At 41.6% G+C, this 18,196-nt stretch overlaps 1 protein-coding gene across 2 annotated transcripts in view; it reads right to left on the reverse strand.

Annotated features, from left to right (window-relative positions):
• Nucleotides 1-18,196, reverse strand: part of SMAD1 (SMAD family member 1) — a 48,427-nt gene that overhangs the window by 18,484 nt on the left and 11,747 nt on the right. For both annotated transcript variants that reach the window (XM_074904996.1, XM_074904997.1), the window contains exon 2: nt 7,443-8,066. In XM_074904996.1, coding sequence (XP_074761097.1) covers nt 7,443-7,842 — 400 coding nt within the window. In that variant the 5' untranslated portion in view covers nt 7,843-8,066. The remainder of the gene's footprint in view (nt 1-7,442; nt 8,067-18,196) is intronic.

The raw sequence follows: 18,196 nt of genomic DNA on the forward strand, positions 1-18,196 counted from the left end.
TACAACTGAAGACTTGCTTTACTGGCTTTACTTTACATCAGACATCTGGTCTAAATGCATTTGGCAAGTAATATTAGTACATTTCCTGCATTACAATATTCAGCTAACATTAGATTTTATTTGCGGATGCTCTGATAAGCTAACATTTTGATTAAACTGACATTTGTCAAGAACAATTTCAGAATTTAGTACTAACTGTATGCACATTACCAAAGGAGTTCTTGTAAGCGGATTTGGGGGGAGAAGCAGCCCTGATATGAGAGGAAGTTACAGTGTGATAGCGTATATTAACTCAGACATTTACACAGACCAGAGTTCAAATTACCTGTGCAAAGGCTGCAGTCACCATCCTACTGAGTAGGTTAAAACTTGGAAGTCTGGTCCTTTAAGTCAGATGAAACATCTGAATCTGGTTAATTTAAAAGAAAGGGGGGAAAAAAAAAAAAAAAAAAAAGACACCAACATATCCTTCTTGACAACTTCTATCTCTTTATTGCAGTTTGTTTTTCTGACACGTGGTGAGGTTAGACAAGGAAAACCCTGCCATTAGACCATTCCCTCCTTTCTGCCTCCCTATTTCAGTTCCTCTCCCCCAGGTCAGTTCTGGTGGGGAATTTTAGAATCAAATCCTGCAAAACTGAAATGAAGAAAGTTTTATATTAACTTGACAAGCAAACTGACAGTTGCTTGCTATTTTGGGGAACCATCCTATGATTGTGCCCACCTGTTGTAGCATGCTATTTTTAAAGTTACACCCAACAGCAGCATTACACAAGCGACATGACAAAACTCCTCAGAAACACCACCCTCTACTCCCTCAGCCCCAGCCTGCAGAGGTCCAGAAATCCCACTATGGAAATCAGGTAGCAACAAGGACTTTTTCTAACTTGGTTCGCATATTAACTCTGAAGGGACGCACTGGTTTTCCCCTTCCTTACGATCCCCGGAGCAGCTTCCCTTTTGCCTTCAACCCACTGGCCCCTCTCCCCTGTTATCCTCTGCCAGGCCTGGTGCTGTGGGAGTCGGGCCAGCAGCTGCTCTGCTGGGCTCCCTCCAGCCTGGGGCCATCAAAGCTCTTCCATCTGGCCGGAAACATCGAGGAGGCTCTTGCCCCAACCCCCCTTCTTCCAGGTGCTAGAAGCCACCAAGCAAGCCCCAGGACCCCAAAAAGCCCAGCCAGGCAAGCTTGCTGTCTCAAAGGGACTTGCAGCTTACTCCCAACTTCTCTCTCCTGGCTCCAAGTTTGATCTGGACAGACTCAGACTCATACACCTGCCAATTCGATGGTCCCAGGAGCTCCGTTTGAACCCTGTCACTTGCTGAAAGCAGCATTAGCAATCTGACAGGCAACCTGCTGCAACAGGCTGTGTCAGGTTTGAAGTGCAGCGGGAGTATTCTGTGATAGGTTTTTAAAGACCCTTTTCTCAATCTACCCTGTCTAGAAACATTTTGGGAATAATAATTTTATATGTAGTGATCCTAGGCCAGTTGAGTACAGGGGGATGAGATGGGGATGACTAACTCACCCATTTCATTTTTCTGTAAAGTACCTAGAAAGAGCTCACAAGTATCACCAGACCAATATACACAACCAACCATCTGCGCAATTTCAAATGGCATTCAAAAGCTCCTTTAAACATGTTGTATTTCTCTTTCACTGAGGACCAGAGTTGCAGCGCTGTACAGAGGAACATTCAAGGAGCATTTACTTCAGGACTGTGTGAGTCTAAACCTGCCTTATCCAGGATTTCCACCATTTCAACCTTCTTTCTGCATCCCTGGTGCCTGCAGTAGGTGTGCAGCCTTATGGAGACTCATAGCGGAAGAGATCAAAGACAAATATGAAAACAATCATGTTAAAGTCATAGGTAAGGAGTCCATGCCGGAAGCAAAAACAGCATGACACACCTAGCACTTTCCTCAGAGCCTGGGGACCTGGCCTGTTCTTGTGGCAAAAAGCAGCTATACATTTAGGTTAAAATGTTTCTTGCCAAAACCAAGCTTGCTGAAGCAGACATCCACTTTGAATTCATGCTTAAAATGGGAAGGAACATCACAATCTTTAGGTAGAATTGAAAATTCAACCATTCTAACAGTATACTTGTCTGCATCACGAAAATGCAACTGCTGCTCATCCCCTGATTTGGGAGGAGCATGGACACCATCAGCTTCATAAAGCCCCTTGATGTAGAGCAGACTGCAGCCAGATCTCCAAAGCTTCATAGAGGAAAATCATCCAGCCTTTTTTATGTATGCTTTGTTGGTAACTACAAAAAACCTGAACCAGTGTAGTTATTTTCTGTCTCCAAGTGGCTGTGCTAATGGGCTGATCCACGCAACTAGAATATTTCAGAGGATGGATCGTCTGATTCTGGACTGACCAATTTTAGTACCTCCTGGCATTGCACACTTCAAGCAAAGCAAAGCGTCAGTAATCACCTCCAGAAACAAATATCAAAAAGTTCACAACTGCATTTCCCAAGGTAGGTTTAAAAACTCACTCAGATCAATGCACAGTAGGTTTCTCCTGAGCCTGATCCCTGAGGAGGTATCAGCAGATTCTGGACACTCTCAAGAGATGGCATTCAGTTGTGGGGCAAGTGGTGGCCATTTACATAAACACTGCACTTTCAACAACCATTTCCACATGAAACATAAAAGACAAGTTAATTCCTCTTTTGCCTCCTTTGTAACATATTAGAAGCTCAAATCCTCTTTAACCTAGCAAGCTGATGAGCAAGGAAGCTTAGCAGAGGCAAACTAACACAATTCTGCATCAGATGGAACTGAAAGCTAGTGTTTGCTAGTACTATGAGAAAATTAAATACTCCGTTTCTTCATCTTCCTCCCTTTTACTAAGGCAAAAGAACTGAGCCTCCTTCCCTAAAGCCACGTTAGAGGTGTGATTTTTTTTTTTTTTTTTTTTTTTTAATAGCAGCATCAATTTAAGCACCTCTTTATCCTCCCTGCTCCCTATCCCATTCCTTTTGTTTTGCTGTTAGAGCAAATGGGATTCAGGCTTAAAAAAAAAAAATCAACCCCTTTTTTTTTTTCACTCTAGATTCTGGAGAACATCATTCACCTGAGCCCCCTGACATAACTGAGGACAGAAGCAAGCAACAGAATCTGTATCTTCACAGAAATCAAAGGAATAAAAGGGAAAGCAGTATCTCTGGAAGGACTTCAAAATGTCATTTCACACATTCTCCATCAAAACCCGAGAGGTTGTATGTAGCATTTTCAGAGAGATGAGGAACATTGTGTTCACTTTTTCCTCACAGCCTTTGCATATGCTCTACACCTAATTATTTCTCAAGTCTTGATCATACTAAAGGATAGTCTCGAGCCAGGTGTGAGCCCGATTTCCAGATATCTCTAAACCAAAAAATAAAACTGAGGAGAAGAAGCAGATTCAGCCAAGTGAGCACACCAATTCAGCTGAGCATGCCAGTTTTTAAAAGGCATCAAGTTCAGACCCTGCCCTCCTTAATTAAAAGCTTTGCTTTGCCTTGCCAAGGGAGAAATTTGACAGCCACTAACTACCCTGCACCAGAAATAATTCTGCACACAACAGATGTACGGAACAGCAGCAGTGAGCTACTGTAACACATTTTAAGGAGATACTTCTTCCTGGCGGTTGAGTATAAGGTTGTATTCCCAACCCCAGCAACAAAACAGCCCCTACTTTCTCCTTTCATTTCCCACCACCTCCACTCCTTCTCACATGTCATCTGCAGGGCTGTGTTGGTACAGATGTTCCCACAGCCACGCCGTGAGCCGCAGTGCTGCTCTGATCAGCCTGGAAGATAACACAGCAGGGAAGGGAAAAAGTGACTTCGATCTGGTTCAGCACGAGGCCACGCAAACAGCTGTGCTGGCACAACACAGCGAGCAGGAGCTGTTTATACATCTCGCCATGGATCAGGTCTCCATCGCCTGGGGGAAGCTGGCTGTTACCAGGCTGATCGAGCATCATGTCGTCACAGGAAGGCCACCCCTCCTCACCTTCACCCTGTGTCCTCATGCTGCCTTGCCTCCACCAGAGAACAAGCTGAGGGAACTAAGCTTGCCAAGCTAACTGTGCCAAAAATCCGCTTTCTGTCTGTTCAGTTTTCTTGATTGACTCCCCACAGGATCAGATAGGCACTGGTGCCTGCACAGAGCCTTTAGGTCAAGTTAAGCACGAATATGGTACCACCATGTTACACTCATGTGATGCCATGTTGCCCTCCTTGCACAGGAGCAGCAGCACAACCCACACTCAGGTGCACCTGGGAGGCTCCCTGTTTGCTGATAAATTTTCCACCTCCTCTCAGTTGTTTACAACCAGCTCTTGTCTAGCCTGGCTAACAGAAAAATCTTGTTTGGATTCAGATGTAGCTTTGTACCTGGCAGACACACCACAGCTTGCCAATACTCACATTTCTCAAGCTTCTCTTCTCAAGGTAAACAGCAAGGATGGAACAAGGTATCAAGGTAGAAAATCCACACATCCCTCTGGCACCATGAAAACTAAAGTACATCCATAGCATTAACTTTCCAGCAAAGAGCATTACCTGATTTTAGTAGTAAATCCTCAAATACCAAATACATAATCTGTTCCTCAAAACTTACAAACACTGAAACAAATCAGAGGAGAACCAGTAGAAGAGTGAACGTTAAGATGCCATCCCATGCATGAACCGAACGCTTCAGCTCTCCAGGAACTGGATCTGCACAATAAATACAGACCATGCTATCAAGCAGAGCCAGAATTTCACGATATATCTTGCACACAAAAAGTACATCATACACAATCTGAGCTTCCAATTTTATCCTGTCAAGAGAAAGTACATTTCTAACCCTCCTAGCTGTGATGCCTTGGAAACACAAACCTGGATATCTGCTCGAGTCCGTAAACTGTTGGAAACAGTGACTCATACATGAATTCCCACTACCCATTAATCTCAAAGTGTAAGCAGTTATGCAGCAATAATGGTGTTTTAATGTCCTGGCAAAAATGGGAAAAAACGGTTCGCATAATTTGGGAGTGACTGTCAGGAAATGAAGATAAAGATGATGCTTGGAGGATAGCAAGAACAAGGAAGGACAGGAAAAAAGAAGTCATAAGTTATGAAGCACAGCTCTCCAAGCCAAACGGGAGTTCAGCTACCACCTGTTTCCAAAAGCCATTATTTCCCACTCATCTCCATGCAGTATTCTTCAAAACAATGTGTGTCAAAAATCTGTGGCTGACTAAATATAGACCCCTCCTCCTCTACATACCCAGCCAGACACCTCAGTAAAAGCATAGTGGGCTTCAAACCCCACTCTCGTGCTTTGGGATGTTGTTACAAGTTCAAGATGTAATTTCAGCTTGCATCTAACATTGTACCTCCAGACCCTGATTTAACAGAGCACCTCAGCAGAAGTGAACACTACCTCCTGATCAGCAGCTACCTCCAGAATATCTGAAGTGGTTAGAGCAGCACATCGAGCTTGTGAAAGACTGAATATTCCTGCCAGCTCTGCCAAACTGACTACAACCCTAACGCTTACAAGAAAACTGCCTGGTTGCCCATTAGGCAACTGCCCAAGAATATTTAGTTTTCCCTGAAGAAGGGTACTCTCTGGACAAAAAGGGAAGCATTTCATTTCTACCATCTCCAACTTAATCAAGTTACTGTTTTGGATTCTTTTTCCAGCAAAAATTCTGTAGCTACATGAATGTAGAGATTTTTATCTCATCCAAAAACAATTAAAGAGCAATCCAGAATTCAGGCTTAGTTAATAACTTTTTGCTCTGTTTCTCAAATAGAGAATTCATAAGATGTCTTAACACCCAAACCCCGGGTTTCCAACCACTTAAACTACTTCATAGCACTCAGCAAAAAGGTACACTTTAGTTAGACATCTTTTGAAAGTTTTATTCTATTTTGATCTTGCAGTTCTCATTGAAGTGACAGGACATTTACAAATACCTATTTTTAAATATGGTATAAATGGTCCAAATGAGAATGTTCTCAAACTCAGTAATTGTTTCCAAGATTAAAGCAAAATGAGTTAGAACATGCCATTTGACATTACAGAAACAGTAATAGCCCAGCTGTTGCTCAATCTGATGGAAATAGACAACTTTCAGGAATTCTAATTTTCAGTATTTTGGAATACTGAATGCAAGCAACTAGTGTAGACATATGCAGACAGCTAGCAGTACAAGGACATAACTATTTTACTATCCTGCTTCTGCTTAAGAAGGAATTGTTTAAAATTAACAAATAATTGTTAATTTTTATTTCAAAAAAACCCATATTTTTCCAGTGCAGAGTTTCTTTGTTCAAGCTTCTGCTGCCTAACTACATACATTATGGGTATTTCCCCTGCCATTCACATGATTTCCAAGTTAATACCAACACATCAAAGGGAAATATTTAACATCTAGATATGCACTATGTGTTGCAATTTCCATCCATAGAAAAACAATCTTGCAAAAATCTTATTTTCACTTGGTTCTTAAGGTGTCCATGCTACTCTGCAGAGACACCTTCACAGTTTATGAAATGCCTAACACAGCTGAACTTCCCAAATTTAAACCAGGGAAGTCCACCCATGCCTGCAGTGCATTTGTGCAGATCTCCATGTACCACCTCACAAGCAGCTGGAGACTAGTGTAGATCTGACCAAGCAAATTTCATCTTAGTCCCTAGAAGTATTCCCTGATAATAAACTTGCATAAGTAAAATTAAGCACAGATTTATCAAAAAACAGGTTTGGCCTTTGAAGAGGAGACAGAGAGAATGGGTTGCACCTTAAAGAAGTGGGGATGTGGGTTGTAGGTAAGCAAACTGTTACAGAACAGCCAACAGTAAAACTTCACATGCAACCAAACATTGCTATCAAAGATTTAAATTGAGGGGATTATAGTCTGCTGTCTAAAAATCACGGTCTTTTCAAAAGGCCAAAATTGTGGCAGACCCGAAAGACAGTATTATCTTCTGGAAGATGAAGAAACAAACATGATACAAGTGACATAATATATCAAAATAATAAGAACACCACTACCACAGTATGTCAGAACGGTTTTCATGCACAGACTACAATAATCCTTTATGTTAGCTTGCAACATTTCATTCAGATTCACTAATCTGCACAATTCAGTAAAAAACAAATTAATTGAGGGATAGTGGTCACTAACAAAACCAGGTGATACCAGACCCAGCAGCTCGAGGCATATACTAAGACTATGCCTCTGTATAGTGATAAAACATTTACACAAGTGAAGCATTTGCCATGTGAGAGGGAGAACTGATAATTAATGCTTACCTCCAGATAAATTGCAGAGGAAGAATCTGACATTTGCAAACAACAACTCTTGCTTATTTAAGCTGATGAGTCACATGATTAATTGCCATACTTTGCATTGTTGAGATAAGGTATAAAGGTACAAACAAGGAAGAACCTACCAGGACTCTCTACCCGCTTGTAGTGGTAGGGATTGATGCAAACCTCCTTCTGTTTTGAACCAAAGGGAAACTCACAGCATTCCAGTGGTTTCAGTTCGTGATGGCTCTGCAGGTCCGGCCAGCGCCACACTCTACAGTAAATGACATGTGGAAGCCCCTTCCGGTGTGACACCTGAAGCCTGCCGTCCAAGGAACGAGGAATTGTGACACAGTTGCTGGGCTGACCAGGATAGCTTAAGGCTTTTTCCAGCTCCTCCATAGCACCTTTTTTCTTCTTCAGTTTTTTCACTAATGCATCAACAGCTTTCTCTGCCCATTTTTCTTCTTCATCGCCCTGTTTCCATCCCAACAGCCTCTTCACTGCTGGGCTGGTGAAGGAGAATAAACTGGTCACATTCATGGTGACACCACTGTGGTGATATCACAGAACCAAGCAGGAGAGACTGTCCTGTTCTTCCACCACCACCAGGATACAGCAGATTGTGTCAGTAGTCAAAAGCAGCCTGTATCAAATAATCCTGATCCTTTTTTCTTTTCAGTCCTCCAGTCCCAGGAAGGCAGCGCTGACATCCCCCCTTGACAGACACGACCTTCTCATTATTTTAAACTCTTCTGACTGAGAACCTGCAGGAGAATATCAGAGGGAAAGGGAAGGGAAAAAAAAAAAATATTTTTTAAACTAACATAGAGCAGTTAAAAACATCCTCCCCCAACCTGCAAGAGTGATGTGACCAAAAACCAACCAACAAGAAAAAACAACAAAGTGCTGACAGCCTCCAGAACTGGACTCAAGACATATATGATTAAGACTTTTAAGCAGCAGAGCCTGCTGCTGAATCTCATATATCCCTCTCCCCAAAACAGCCCTGAATAAATGAGGTGATCACCCTGGAAAATGACATAGCATAAACAAAAGCAGAAGAGATTGGGGTGTGGGGGCTTCGCAGTAGGAGAGGACAAGGGCTAGAGGTAGGTGGTGGGACAATTCCCCATCAGCTCAGTTCTCTCATCCAATTTACTGTGTGGCCTCAGTGATTTTTGTGCCATGCAACAAGGGGGACAGCAACTGCATTTGCCAGCTTCAAACAATACTTGTACTCGATGCCCAAGCACACCCTCAGTTCATTCCATGAAAAGCTCAATAGAAAAAACCAAAACACAATAAGATATGGCTGTATTCCCACACATATACTCTACAAAAGGGCAAGGGTCCTATATTAGAAATGTAGTTCACATTTAGCAGATTAAAACAGTCCTTCAAATTTCATCTTTCACTGTTAAGGATGAAGGACACTCCCCTCTGCCTATCAGCTGTTACAACCTTAACCAGCAAAACATCCCAAGGAACCAGTGCAAGATCACTAGCACTTTTTAAAAAATTTTATTTAGAGAGCAGCTGGAAGCAATATGCTGCAACAGCATTGTGCTACCCAGACCTCACCAAACTGCCAGTGATGCAGCTCGAAAAAATCACTGCACTAGACTTGTGCATACCATGATCTGAAACAAAACCAGTTCAGCTTCACTTCCAATTTACTTTGAGAAAATAAAAGAAGAAAGGAAACTAGAAAGATCCTTGCTTTCACTCACCTTACATAAGAATGAAAACTCCATCTCCCCACCCCACCAAAAAGCCCTCACAGCTCATAAACAAACTGTGAGGGAAAGATACTATGAACTTACTTCAGGGATTACATCCTGACCCTTCCCGCTGCAATGCCTTGCCTGATGTACTCAAGGACACATCAAGGAGTGGGAAGAAGAAGGAAGTCCTGGTAAGAGGATTTTAGACAGCACAGTGGTCCTCGAGTTTGAAGACATGGCATGAGGATGAAGCGCTGGGTGGAGGGGGGGAGGAAGTCCACCTATGAAGAAGCCCCTGCTGTGAGCGGTAAATTTCATACTTGCCTGGGCTGGAAGCAGACAAAAGGCTCTTCTGGGGGAAGTAGGAGAGACCGTGCAGTGGCAGTGAGGGGAAAATGAGACAAAGAGCACTAAACCACTGATTTTCAAACAGAGCATGAAGACAGACAGGAAATGTATCCTGGACTGGATACCAACAGGTTGCAGAGAAGGGGGAAGGGGAAAAGGATATGAATGTTTTTGTTGCTACCAGAAAGACACAAAAGATTCCCAACCAACCAGCAACGTATACACAGAATAGGTGTCAGCACACCCAGACAGAATTTCATAGCTATACTAAGAAAAGAATGCAGATCTTAAATTTTTAAGTGTTATGCCACACTTACCCTCTGACTATCATGCATTGTAATGGTTTTGTAGCACTTGAAGACGAAAACCATCCACTGAATTCCAATTAATTTGTCACTAAAACAATTATCTAATTACAAAGGTTCAGTTTTATTAGGCTGAATGCATAAACTATATTTATGTGAACAATGATTATGGACTAAGACGCAGACCATGTCTACCTGTACTTTGTACTTGTACTTTCCATTCCTTTTATGCTAAGAATTGTATTTGAAATAATGTCAATGCAATGGAAGATTTGCATGAGCCTGGGGCAAATTTGAGAATTTGTTACCTGGGCATGTGCTATACTGTTAAATGAACTGAAACTCCGTTACTGTCACTGACTGTACCCCAGGTGTACTCTATCCTTACATGCACTGTAAAGTGCTTTATTAAAATGGTGTGCTAATTTAAGAATTGTATTACCAGAACCGCAGTACATATGCTTCAAATATGTTTGTAACAGTTATTCTCTTATACAGTCTGTATCTTAACCAGTATTCTAAATATCTTTTTTTCTGTATCTTTCAAAAGATACAAGTATCACACACAAAAATTACAAGTTCCAGTGGCATATCACCAAGTAATCAAGTCACACTTTCTACTTCACATCCCTTCAAATTAAACAAAAAATAATCAAAAGACCTGAGTTGATGTTCTAATAAAAAAGAATCTCAATCCAAACTTCTTTCAACATTGATAATGAATGTAGACATGGTTCTATCTAGGCCTGACCCATTTCCACCAAGCTACTTTAAAAATAAGTGGCCAACCCACTTCCTTGGAAAAGAAAAAAGTCCCTTCTACTGTGCCTGAAAATACAACCCTAACATGAGCTAGTACACAAGCTCTGCAAAGTCTAAGACAACATTCGTATGCAGCCCCAAGCAGTCAGACCACAGTAACAGATTTTCTGAAGTTTTTGGATCAGATCCTTCGACACACAATTCCCACTCCCACAACCATACACTCCAAAACATATTTCACCATTACAATCAAAGGTATTATCTTAACAGCTGGCATCCCCATAGCAACAACTGCAGCAAGAAATGCACTGGGAGCAGGAGGAATAGCTTTAGGTGCAGAACTTGTAGATACGCTTGGAAATAATGCAGCTCAGCAGGACCTAGCCAACCACCAGTCTCCAGCCCAGGGACTCCTGCTGAAGTCCTGCCTGCCCGAACAAAGCCTAAGCACACTCCAAACCCTGAACAAGCCACAAAATAAAGGGGGACAAAATCCACGGGCTGCTGTATACTAGTCACACTAAGCTCCAATACCAGTATTAAGCTTAAAAAAAACAAACAAAAAAAGGGCAGCGTAGGTGGAGTTTTTCATTTCCAAGAAGCAGAGAATGCGTCCGCAGTGCTGAGCCCTTGCCAGTACATTCCGTTTCCCTTTCTGCCACTCTTGGTTTTTGCAGTGCTTCATTTCCTGTATTACTTTTGCACAAAGTGGTCTTATCAGCTGGAAGTGCAAAATAAAGATTAAACCACGAGTCAGCAGATGACACAGTCTGCACCTTTCTTCCCCAAATACACATGCTCTTCTGGGAAAGCAGGAGGTAGTATTTCCAATAGCTGAGTGACCACCAGCCCTTGAAGGGTATGTTTATCCACCAGGTATGGGTGCAACAGAAACCTAGGCCAAACAACAGGACACTCTCCAAAAGGCTGCCTAGAATCAGTTTAAAAGATACTGTGTTGTTACCCACTTATCAGTCACTTTTTACACAGCAAAACCCGTGCACTTTTCATTATGCGTTCTGTCCACTAATGGATGAGTTGGAATCAAGAAACTTCTTTTAAATCCCAGGGCTGCTATTTATATTCACCTTCCTTCACTGCTGCTGTCTTTTGTGTAATCTCTGGACTAACACAATAACCTGCACACAGCTTGTGAGAAACCTATTTAAAAAGTGAACATTATATATATAGCTGTTTAGCCAGCCTTGTATTTAAACAAACATTATTTAGGCAAAATGCTTAAGAGTGAAGTTCTATTTTTGTAGCCCTCAAAGAAGAGATAGTTACTCTTTCAGCAACACTAAGCAGACAGTAAAATATTCAATAAGACTGTTTTCAAATTCGCACAGGAGATCCCATAGGAAACTGTCCCACTTTGCATAAATGACTGGTTTTGGTGGCTGGAGAAAGGGTTAGGACAATTAGATGATCCTCTCCCGGGGGGGAGGCGGGGGTGTGGCGGGGGAAGTGAAACAACTCCTAGCCCAAGTTTCAGGCAAACAAGAAGCAGCTCTAACCATTCTACTAATTTCATTATTTGTATTACAGGCTCAGTGATGCAGGAAAAAAAGGATCCTATTAGATATTTTTAATATATGATCAGTACAGTTTGACATAAAAATAGGCAGGAATCACAGTGATGAGAATCTACATAATTGTTAATGGAGAAAACTGTCTAGTCTTTGACTACATTTTAAAAATTCAATTTATCTTATTTTATTCAATGTACCTCCTCCCAGCATCCATTACTTATTGACAATATGAAGAAATAACAAGCAGAAATATTTTAATTTGCTTCTTTAAAAATATTTGATAATTTTCCTTCTCTGAAAGACACATTTTTTCAGCAACTATATAACAATATTTAAACCTTTTTTTAAAAATAAACCAAAACCAAAATGTATTTTGGCATAGAAGCCAGGGAGCTGTCACTTTACTCCTGCAAGAACTGTTTCCATGTATTACTATAAAGCGTGCAGTCTAAGCAGCTGTAATGCTAGAATGTGTTACAACAGATTGTGCACTACTTCCTCTGGCTCCCTATTCTCATAGCAAGCAGCAAAAAGTTTCAATTTCTTCAAGTGATGTGACTTGTAAAACAAAAAGTCCAGAGTCTTCTGCTGAATTACTGTTTTAATCAAAGAGTTCTTTCTTTGCATCTTCTTATGGTAGAAGATCAGATCTTGCTCATCTTGGAAAAATGCATGGAAACCTGGTAGAAGCCTCAGTGGCATTATAATACACATGCAAAAAGAAAGCAAGTTTCATTTCAGAGTGCTGTAGAACTCATTAGAGGGTTCATACAGAACCTGACTTGGCTTCCCTTTTATTTCTGAAAAGAACAAGGAGAAAGAAGAAAAAACAATTAACTCTTATGTGTCTTCTGGTAGAAAGAATTCAAGAAAACACTTAAATAGGCAATCCTGTATTAAGTTCTGATATGTATCATATCGTTTGAGAAGAAAGAGGAGCACACTGGTGTTGAAAATACTTCAACATACTTAACAGAAGTAGGTGTCTTTTTTCCTGACACTGCATTAGACTCCCTTACCTAGGCCCAGCAAGGGCAGGGAGGATACTTCCATCCTGTTCCACAAAGCAGCCTCTGTCTTGGATCCCAAGAGACAAACCCTAACACTCAGTCTGTGAAACCTCCTCTAGGCCCACTGTTCACACCGTTTGGCTGAAGGGTTGCCCTTCCAAGAAAACCTCCCATATATCACTGCTCAGCCCACAGAGAAAATCCTTTCAGATACCTACACACACCCTTTAGTTCAGCAGGCGGTAGGAGAGCAAGAGTGTCACGTAAAGAGCAGGCGCTGCCTGCACCCCAGCTAACTGTTAACAGCAGCCCGTACAGTTTTTTGTAAGAAATATCTAGCTGTTCTCAGCAGGGCAGTCATATCTGCCTTTAGAGGAAGGACTTGCATGACTTCTAACTGATTTGATAAGCCAAATCAAATCCATGAGTTCCAAGTGTGACCAAGTAGATTCACCACTTGCTCAAAATGGGGCTTCACGAATGGAGGGGAGGGCAACAGTGACCCAAACAACAAAACCCCCACTGCTCAGTCACTCCAGAGCATGAAGAAATGACCTTATACTATCAATAACTGCCAGCTCCTTCCCAGTGTTCACCACAGTTCAAACCAAGTACAGAGTGTCCAGCCAGTTTCTACAATGAACCGCAGCTTTTCCTCCACTCGCCTACCCACTCAGCTTCTGGCAGACAAGGCACTGACCCTTGCCCTTGAAGTCTCGATTATCATCATTACAAGAATAAAACAATAGCAAATTCTAACAAGTATTCTGGATTTGTACTTTGCCTTCTCAAATTGATGTTACTAGATTTGAAAGACTTACTGTAACTTCACAGTTGCTTCTCCAGAGAAATTACCCAGTTTCCATATAAATACATTAGAAACTGAATCCTGTGTTATAATCCAACTGAAACATCATGAAAGTCTTTGTAAGCAAATACATAATTGTGAGAACAGAACACAGCAAAGTGACTTCCCCAGTTTAAACAGAGATGCATCAACAATTAAATTTGCCCTTTTTCTGATTAAGAACACTTCTTCCCAATGCCTTTGCAACTGTTTTGACATATTAAAAACTGTACTCCTGAAAACAAATTTGAACACATCTTGCAAGAGCCTTACTTTCATTAAAGCACAGCTCCTCCCTTTTTACACAAAACACTAACACATTCAAATCCTGCAGTTTTCACCAGAGTTGAGAAACAATGGCAGATTTCTAGCTTGCATTGCTGAATTTTACTCATTCCTGCATTCAGATGCACTTGAGACTCCCCAAAGTCTCTGCCAGCTCTTCCTTTAATGTCTGATGGTCTCCTCACCATGCTTATTTGACTTGCCAAGACTACAGATAAAACTAATACCAAGTTTGGTCAGGAAACTGGATAAGCTTGGTGCACACTGGGGCTAGTAAAAGTAGGACACATCAAAACGTACACCCAGGTGTACACAAATCCCTTCTGGTGTCAGCAAGCAGTTGGGACTGAATCGAATGCATTGTCAAAGAATATCTCTAAAACCACAACTTAATATTTTAAGTGAAGCCAGGAAGGAACTGTAATTTGATGAATCAGTCAAAACTCTGGCACAGATGGGATTACAAAACTATGAACTTCACTAAAATAACCTATAAGCTGAATACAGTGCTGTGAACCACAAAATTTGCCAGAATGGTGCTCATGAGGTCTTTTTTTTCCCAAATGCTACAAAGGAGGTGACTTCATTTTTTACACTTTGTCTCTCTCTCTCCAAGCTGAAGGCCTCTTAAAGAAATCTTCAAATTAAGACAACACGTTCAAGAGAAAAAATTATCCAGTTGACAAGAGACAGAATGAATTATGAGCTGTCACAGCGGGTATTTCACTGTGCATCTTTGGGGCAGGTTTATCCACTTCACTTGTGCTGTGGGGCATTTAGACTCCACACATCGTCCCACCAGGTGCTAGGAGCACTCCAGAGTACAGGAGCAGTAAGGAGCTCAGTCAACATTGTTAGATGACACTGGTCAAATCCTGAGAAATGCAGAACAACCTATTACCAGTTTGGAGCACTGGCTAAGGTTTTGTGAACATGAGATATCCACAATGATGCCATGACTAGTCTAGCTATTAAAGTAAGTTGGAAGTCATATTCTGAAAGGTCAAAAAGCTGGGGAAAAATGGGTGGGGGGGTGTCCCTTTCATCATAAAACTCCTGTATACCATTCCCTTTCCTGACTTTTTGAACTGTCTTTAGAAAACAGGTGTTGTTTACAACAATAACAAACACACATCTGTGTGGGTGTGTTAATACACACAAAGGCAGGATAACTGAAACCTCTTCCTATATTTAGATCTGTCTGGTCAGCTCTAATTGCATAATTTAATCAAAACCCTCTCCAACGGAAACACATCCATATTCATCACAGGCATCAAAGGAAACATCTTTACAAACTATATCCTTTTACAAACCAACACATGATCCCACACCACTTGTCCAATTGTTGAATTCCTCCTTTGGGGAGGGCATGGAATTTTATTTCTTTTTATCAGCTGAAAAAAGCATTTCCCTCCAATTCATCAGCACAGGGCAGGAGGAACTTCCTTCACAGGTGAGATGAGGAAAATTTACTGACATGTCACCTTCAGGGATTTTTCTTTTTTCTTTTCTTTTTTCTTTTCTTTTTTTTTTTTTTTTTTTATAAGAGTAGTTAGATCATACCTTTGCAGAACAAAGGAAAATCTTTAAAAAGTAAAAGAAAAATCCCCATTGCCACTCAGGCACCATCATTTTTGAGTAAAGCTCACAAAATGGAAGATGGGTTTTGTCTTGACAGAAAGGCACAGCCTGGCACAGACTGCATGGATTTAAAAAGGGGTTTGTCAGCCCCAGCCAGAGTTGTGCTACAATGGGGTATTCCTCAGGAGGGAACCCCACCAAATGCACTCCAGTTATGCTCAGCTTATGCAAGCACTGCTCCTACAAATTAATCATTTTACTAACAGCATGCACCAATAGAGTTACATCAGCTGCATTAAACCACTTCTAAAGACTGTGACCCAGACCTCATTTATCAGAGATTAAGTAAAGATGTTAAATTACAGCTCAAGATCCCCAGCTTTAAAGCAGAATGTTTCATCAAGGCAAGAGACAACAAAAACTGAGAAAGAAAAATTACTTAGTCACTAATAAAAGCATTATTAGGTCAAGCCTCAGCAAAGCAGAATAAACTGATTAAAATTAAACCAAAAAAGGAATAACATTAAAATAAATAAATCTTTTCACCGATTAGTCCCCCACCCACCATTTATACACTTGAAATAAGAATAGTCTCTTCAGTCTGCCAGTACTGAAGACATTTCAATGTACTTCATGAGATGCATGCTTTACTTTTTTAAAAGGATTCCTCTAGCTTTCCTCTTTTTTGCCTTATTTGCAAAAACTAAGGCGGTATTTTTTGCCTTTAAATGACCTTTAAAACACTGTATCTTCATCGTGTCTTTAAAATGTCAAGAGGCAGAGTGAAAGATCTGCACCAAATTTTGTGAAGTGTCCTACAATTCACAACTACCATTCTGGACAGCGAAAGTGTTTAAAGATGATACAGCTTTCCAAGCCAAGTTTATACAACCCAGAAAAAAACATCAAGATTGCCAGATATCCACCCTCCAGTGAAACACTGCTTAATTACGGCATGCCATTAGTGGCCTTCTGAAAACCAGGACTGGACTTCAGATGACAAAAAACCCAATTTGCTCCTGGTCCCCGGGACAGGGAGAAGCAGCTGAGCTACCACACTGCAGTAGATCCTACCTGGCAGTATCTTGGTATTTGTCAAGCCACATGAACGCACCGGACCCTTTACAAATGGAAGGAGCCAAGGTCACAGTGTTTAGAAATGCCCCTCCTGCTTACATGCAAAAAAAATGAGACTCTTTAAAGATTACAATTTACAGATAAATCCAAATTTATCAGGATCCTCCTGAGGTCAAGTCAAGGAAACTTTGGGTTTGCATTTAAAATACACCAGCAAACACAGATCTAGGTTGGTCAAGGCCTTTACTGACAGGCAAGGTACAAGTCTGCGCTAACCTACATTAAAAACATGAACTGCCTTCATCTACACCCCAATGTAATCCTAGAGCAGGGTACAATGTCACCAATATTAAAAACTCTTCTTGTGGAGGAATAAAGCTATTGACACGCAACTACAAAGGCACTTACATGTTAGTTTTACAAATGTTTTCATCCAGACAATTACTCTACAGAGCCAAAGAAACAACTATTGTTTCAAATGAAGACAAGGCATTAGGAGCTTTCCCCTGAACTCGCAGGCACACTTGGAACAAAACAGGTATCGCACGCTACTGTGGTTCGAGGCCAACATCCTTCCAGATGACAGTCAGTTCACCAATGAAGTCTAAAAGCTTCATTCTCAGGGGTGTTTTAATCCAAAGAAGTCTACTGACTGCAACTGAATTTGCTATCAGTGCAATTTTTTCCTGCCATGCCTAAGCCTGTAAAACGTTGTTGGCAAGAGTACTGTCATGGAGAGTGCTGGGCTGCTGCTCAAGAGACACAGCTTCTATTTCCCTTGGGCAAGCCATTTTCTCATGTCAAGCCTTAGCTTCTCCTACTAACAAGTGGAGAACAACACTCTTGAAAGCCATTGAATGAGAGGCAAGTATTAGACAAAGAACGCTGGGGAGGTGACCACCGGCACAAAACGTTTGCTGGCACAACGGCACCAAGACAGCTCCATAAGAGCATGTGCTATTACCCCAAGCAACACCTCCACACCATGGAGGAAGTCACTCAGCCAGAGGCAACTTGCCCTGAACAAGAACTGATGAGCGTTAACTGCAGCATGGGGTCAGAGGGCAAAGGCACCTGAGACTGGGGCACATGCCGGCACTACCACACTCAAGGCAGCCAACAGAAGTGCCTTCTAACTATTGCCAACAGGGCACAGCCACGCACAGACCCAGAAGTCACAGACACACCTTTCCCCTTCTAAAAGCACAAACCAAGGGCACATGCATACGTGAGGAGTCAGCGAGATCCGAAAAAACTGCAGGATGAGGCAAAAACAGCTGTCACAGCTCTGTGCCAGAACATCTGCAGAATCTCACGTCAAACTGTTTTCTCGTATTCCTGAGATCAAGGCTTTGGAAGGTTCTGTACAAAGGCTTCAACCCACAGATAGGAACTGGTAGTTCATACAGCACTTGGGAACCGC

This window comes from Athene noctua, chromosome 4, assembly GCF_965140245.1.
Source record: "Athene noctua chromosome 4, bAthNoc1.hap1.1, whole genome shotgun sequence".
NCBI classification, from domain to species: Eukaryota; Metazoa; Chordata; class Aves; order Strigiformes; family Strigidae; genus Athene; species Athene noctua.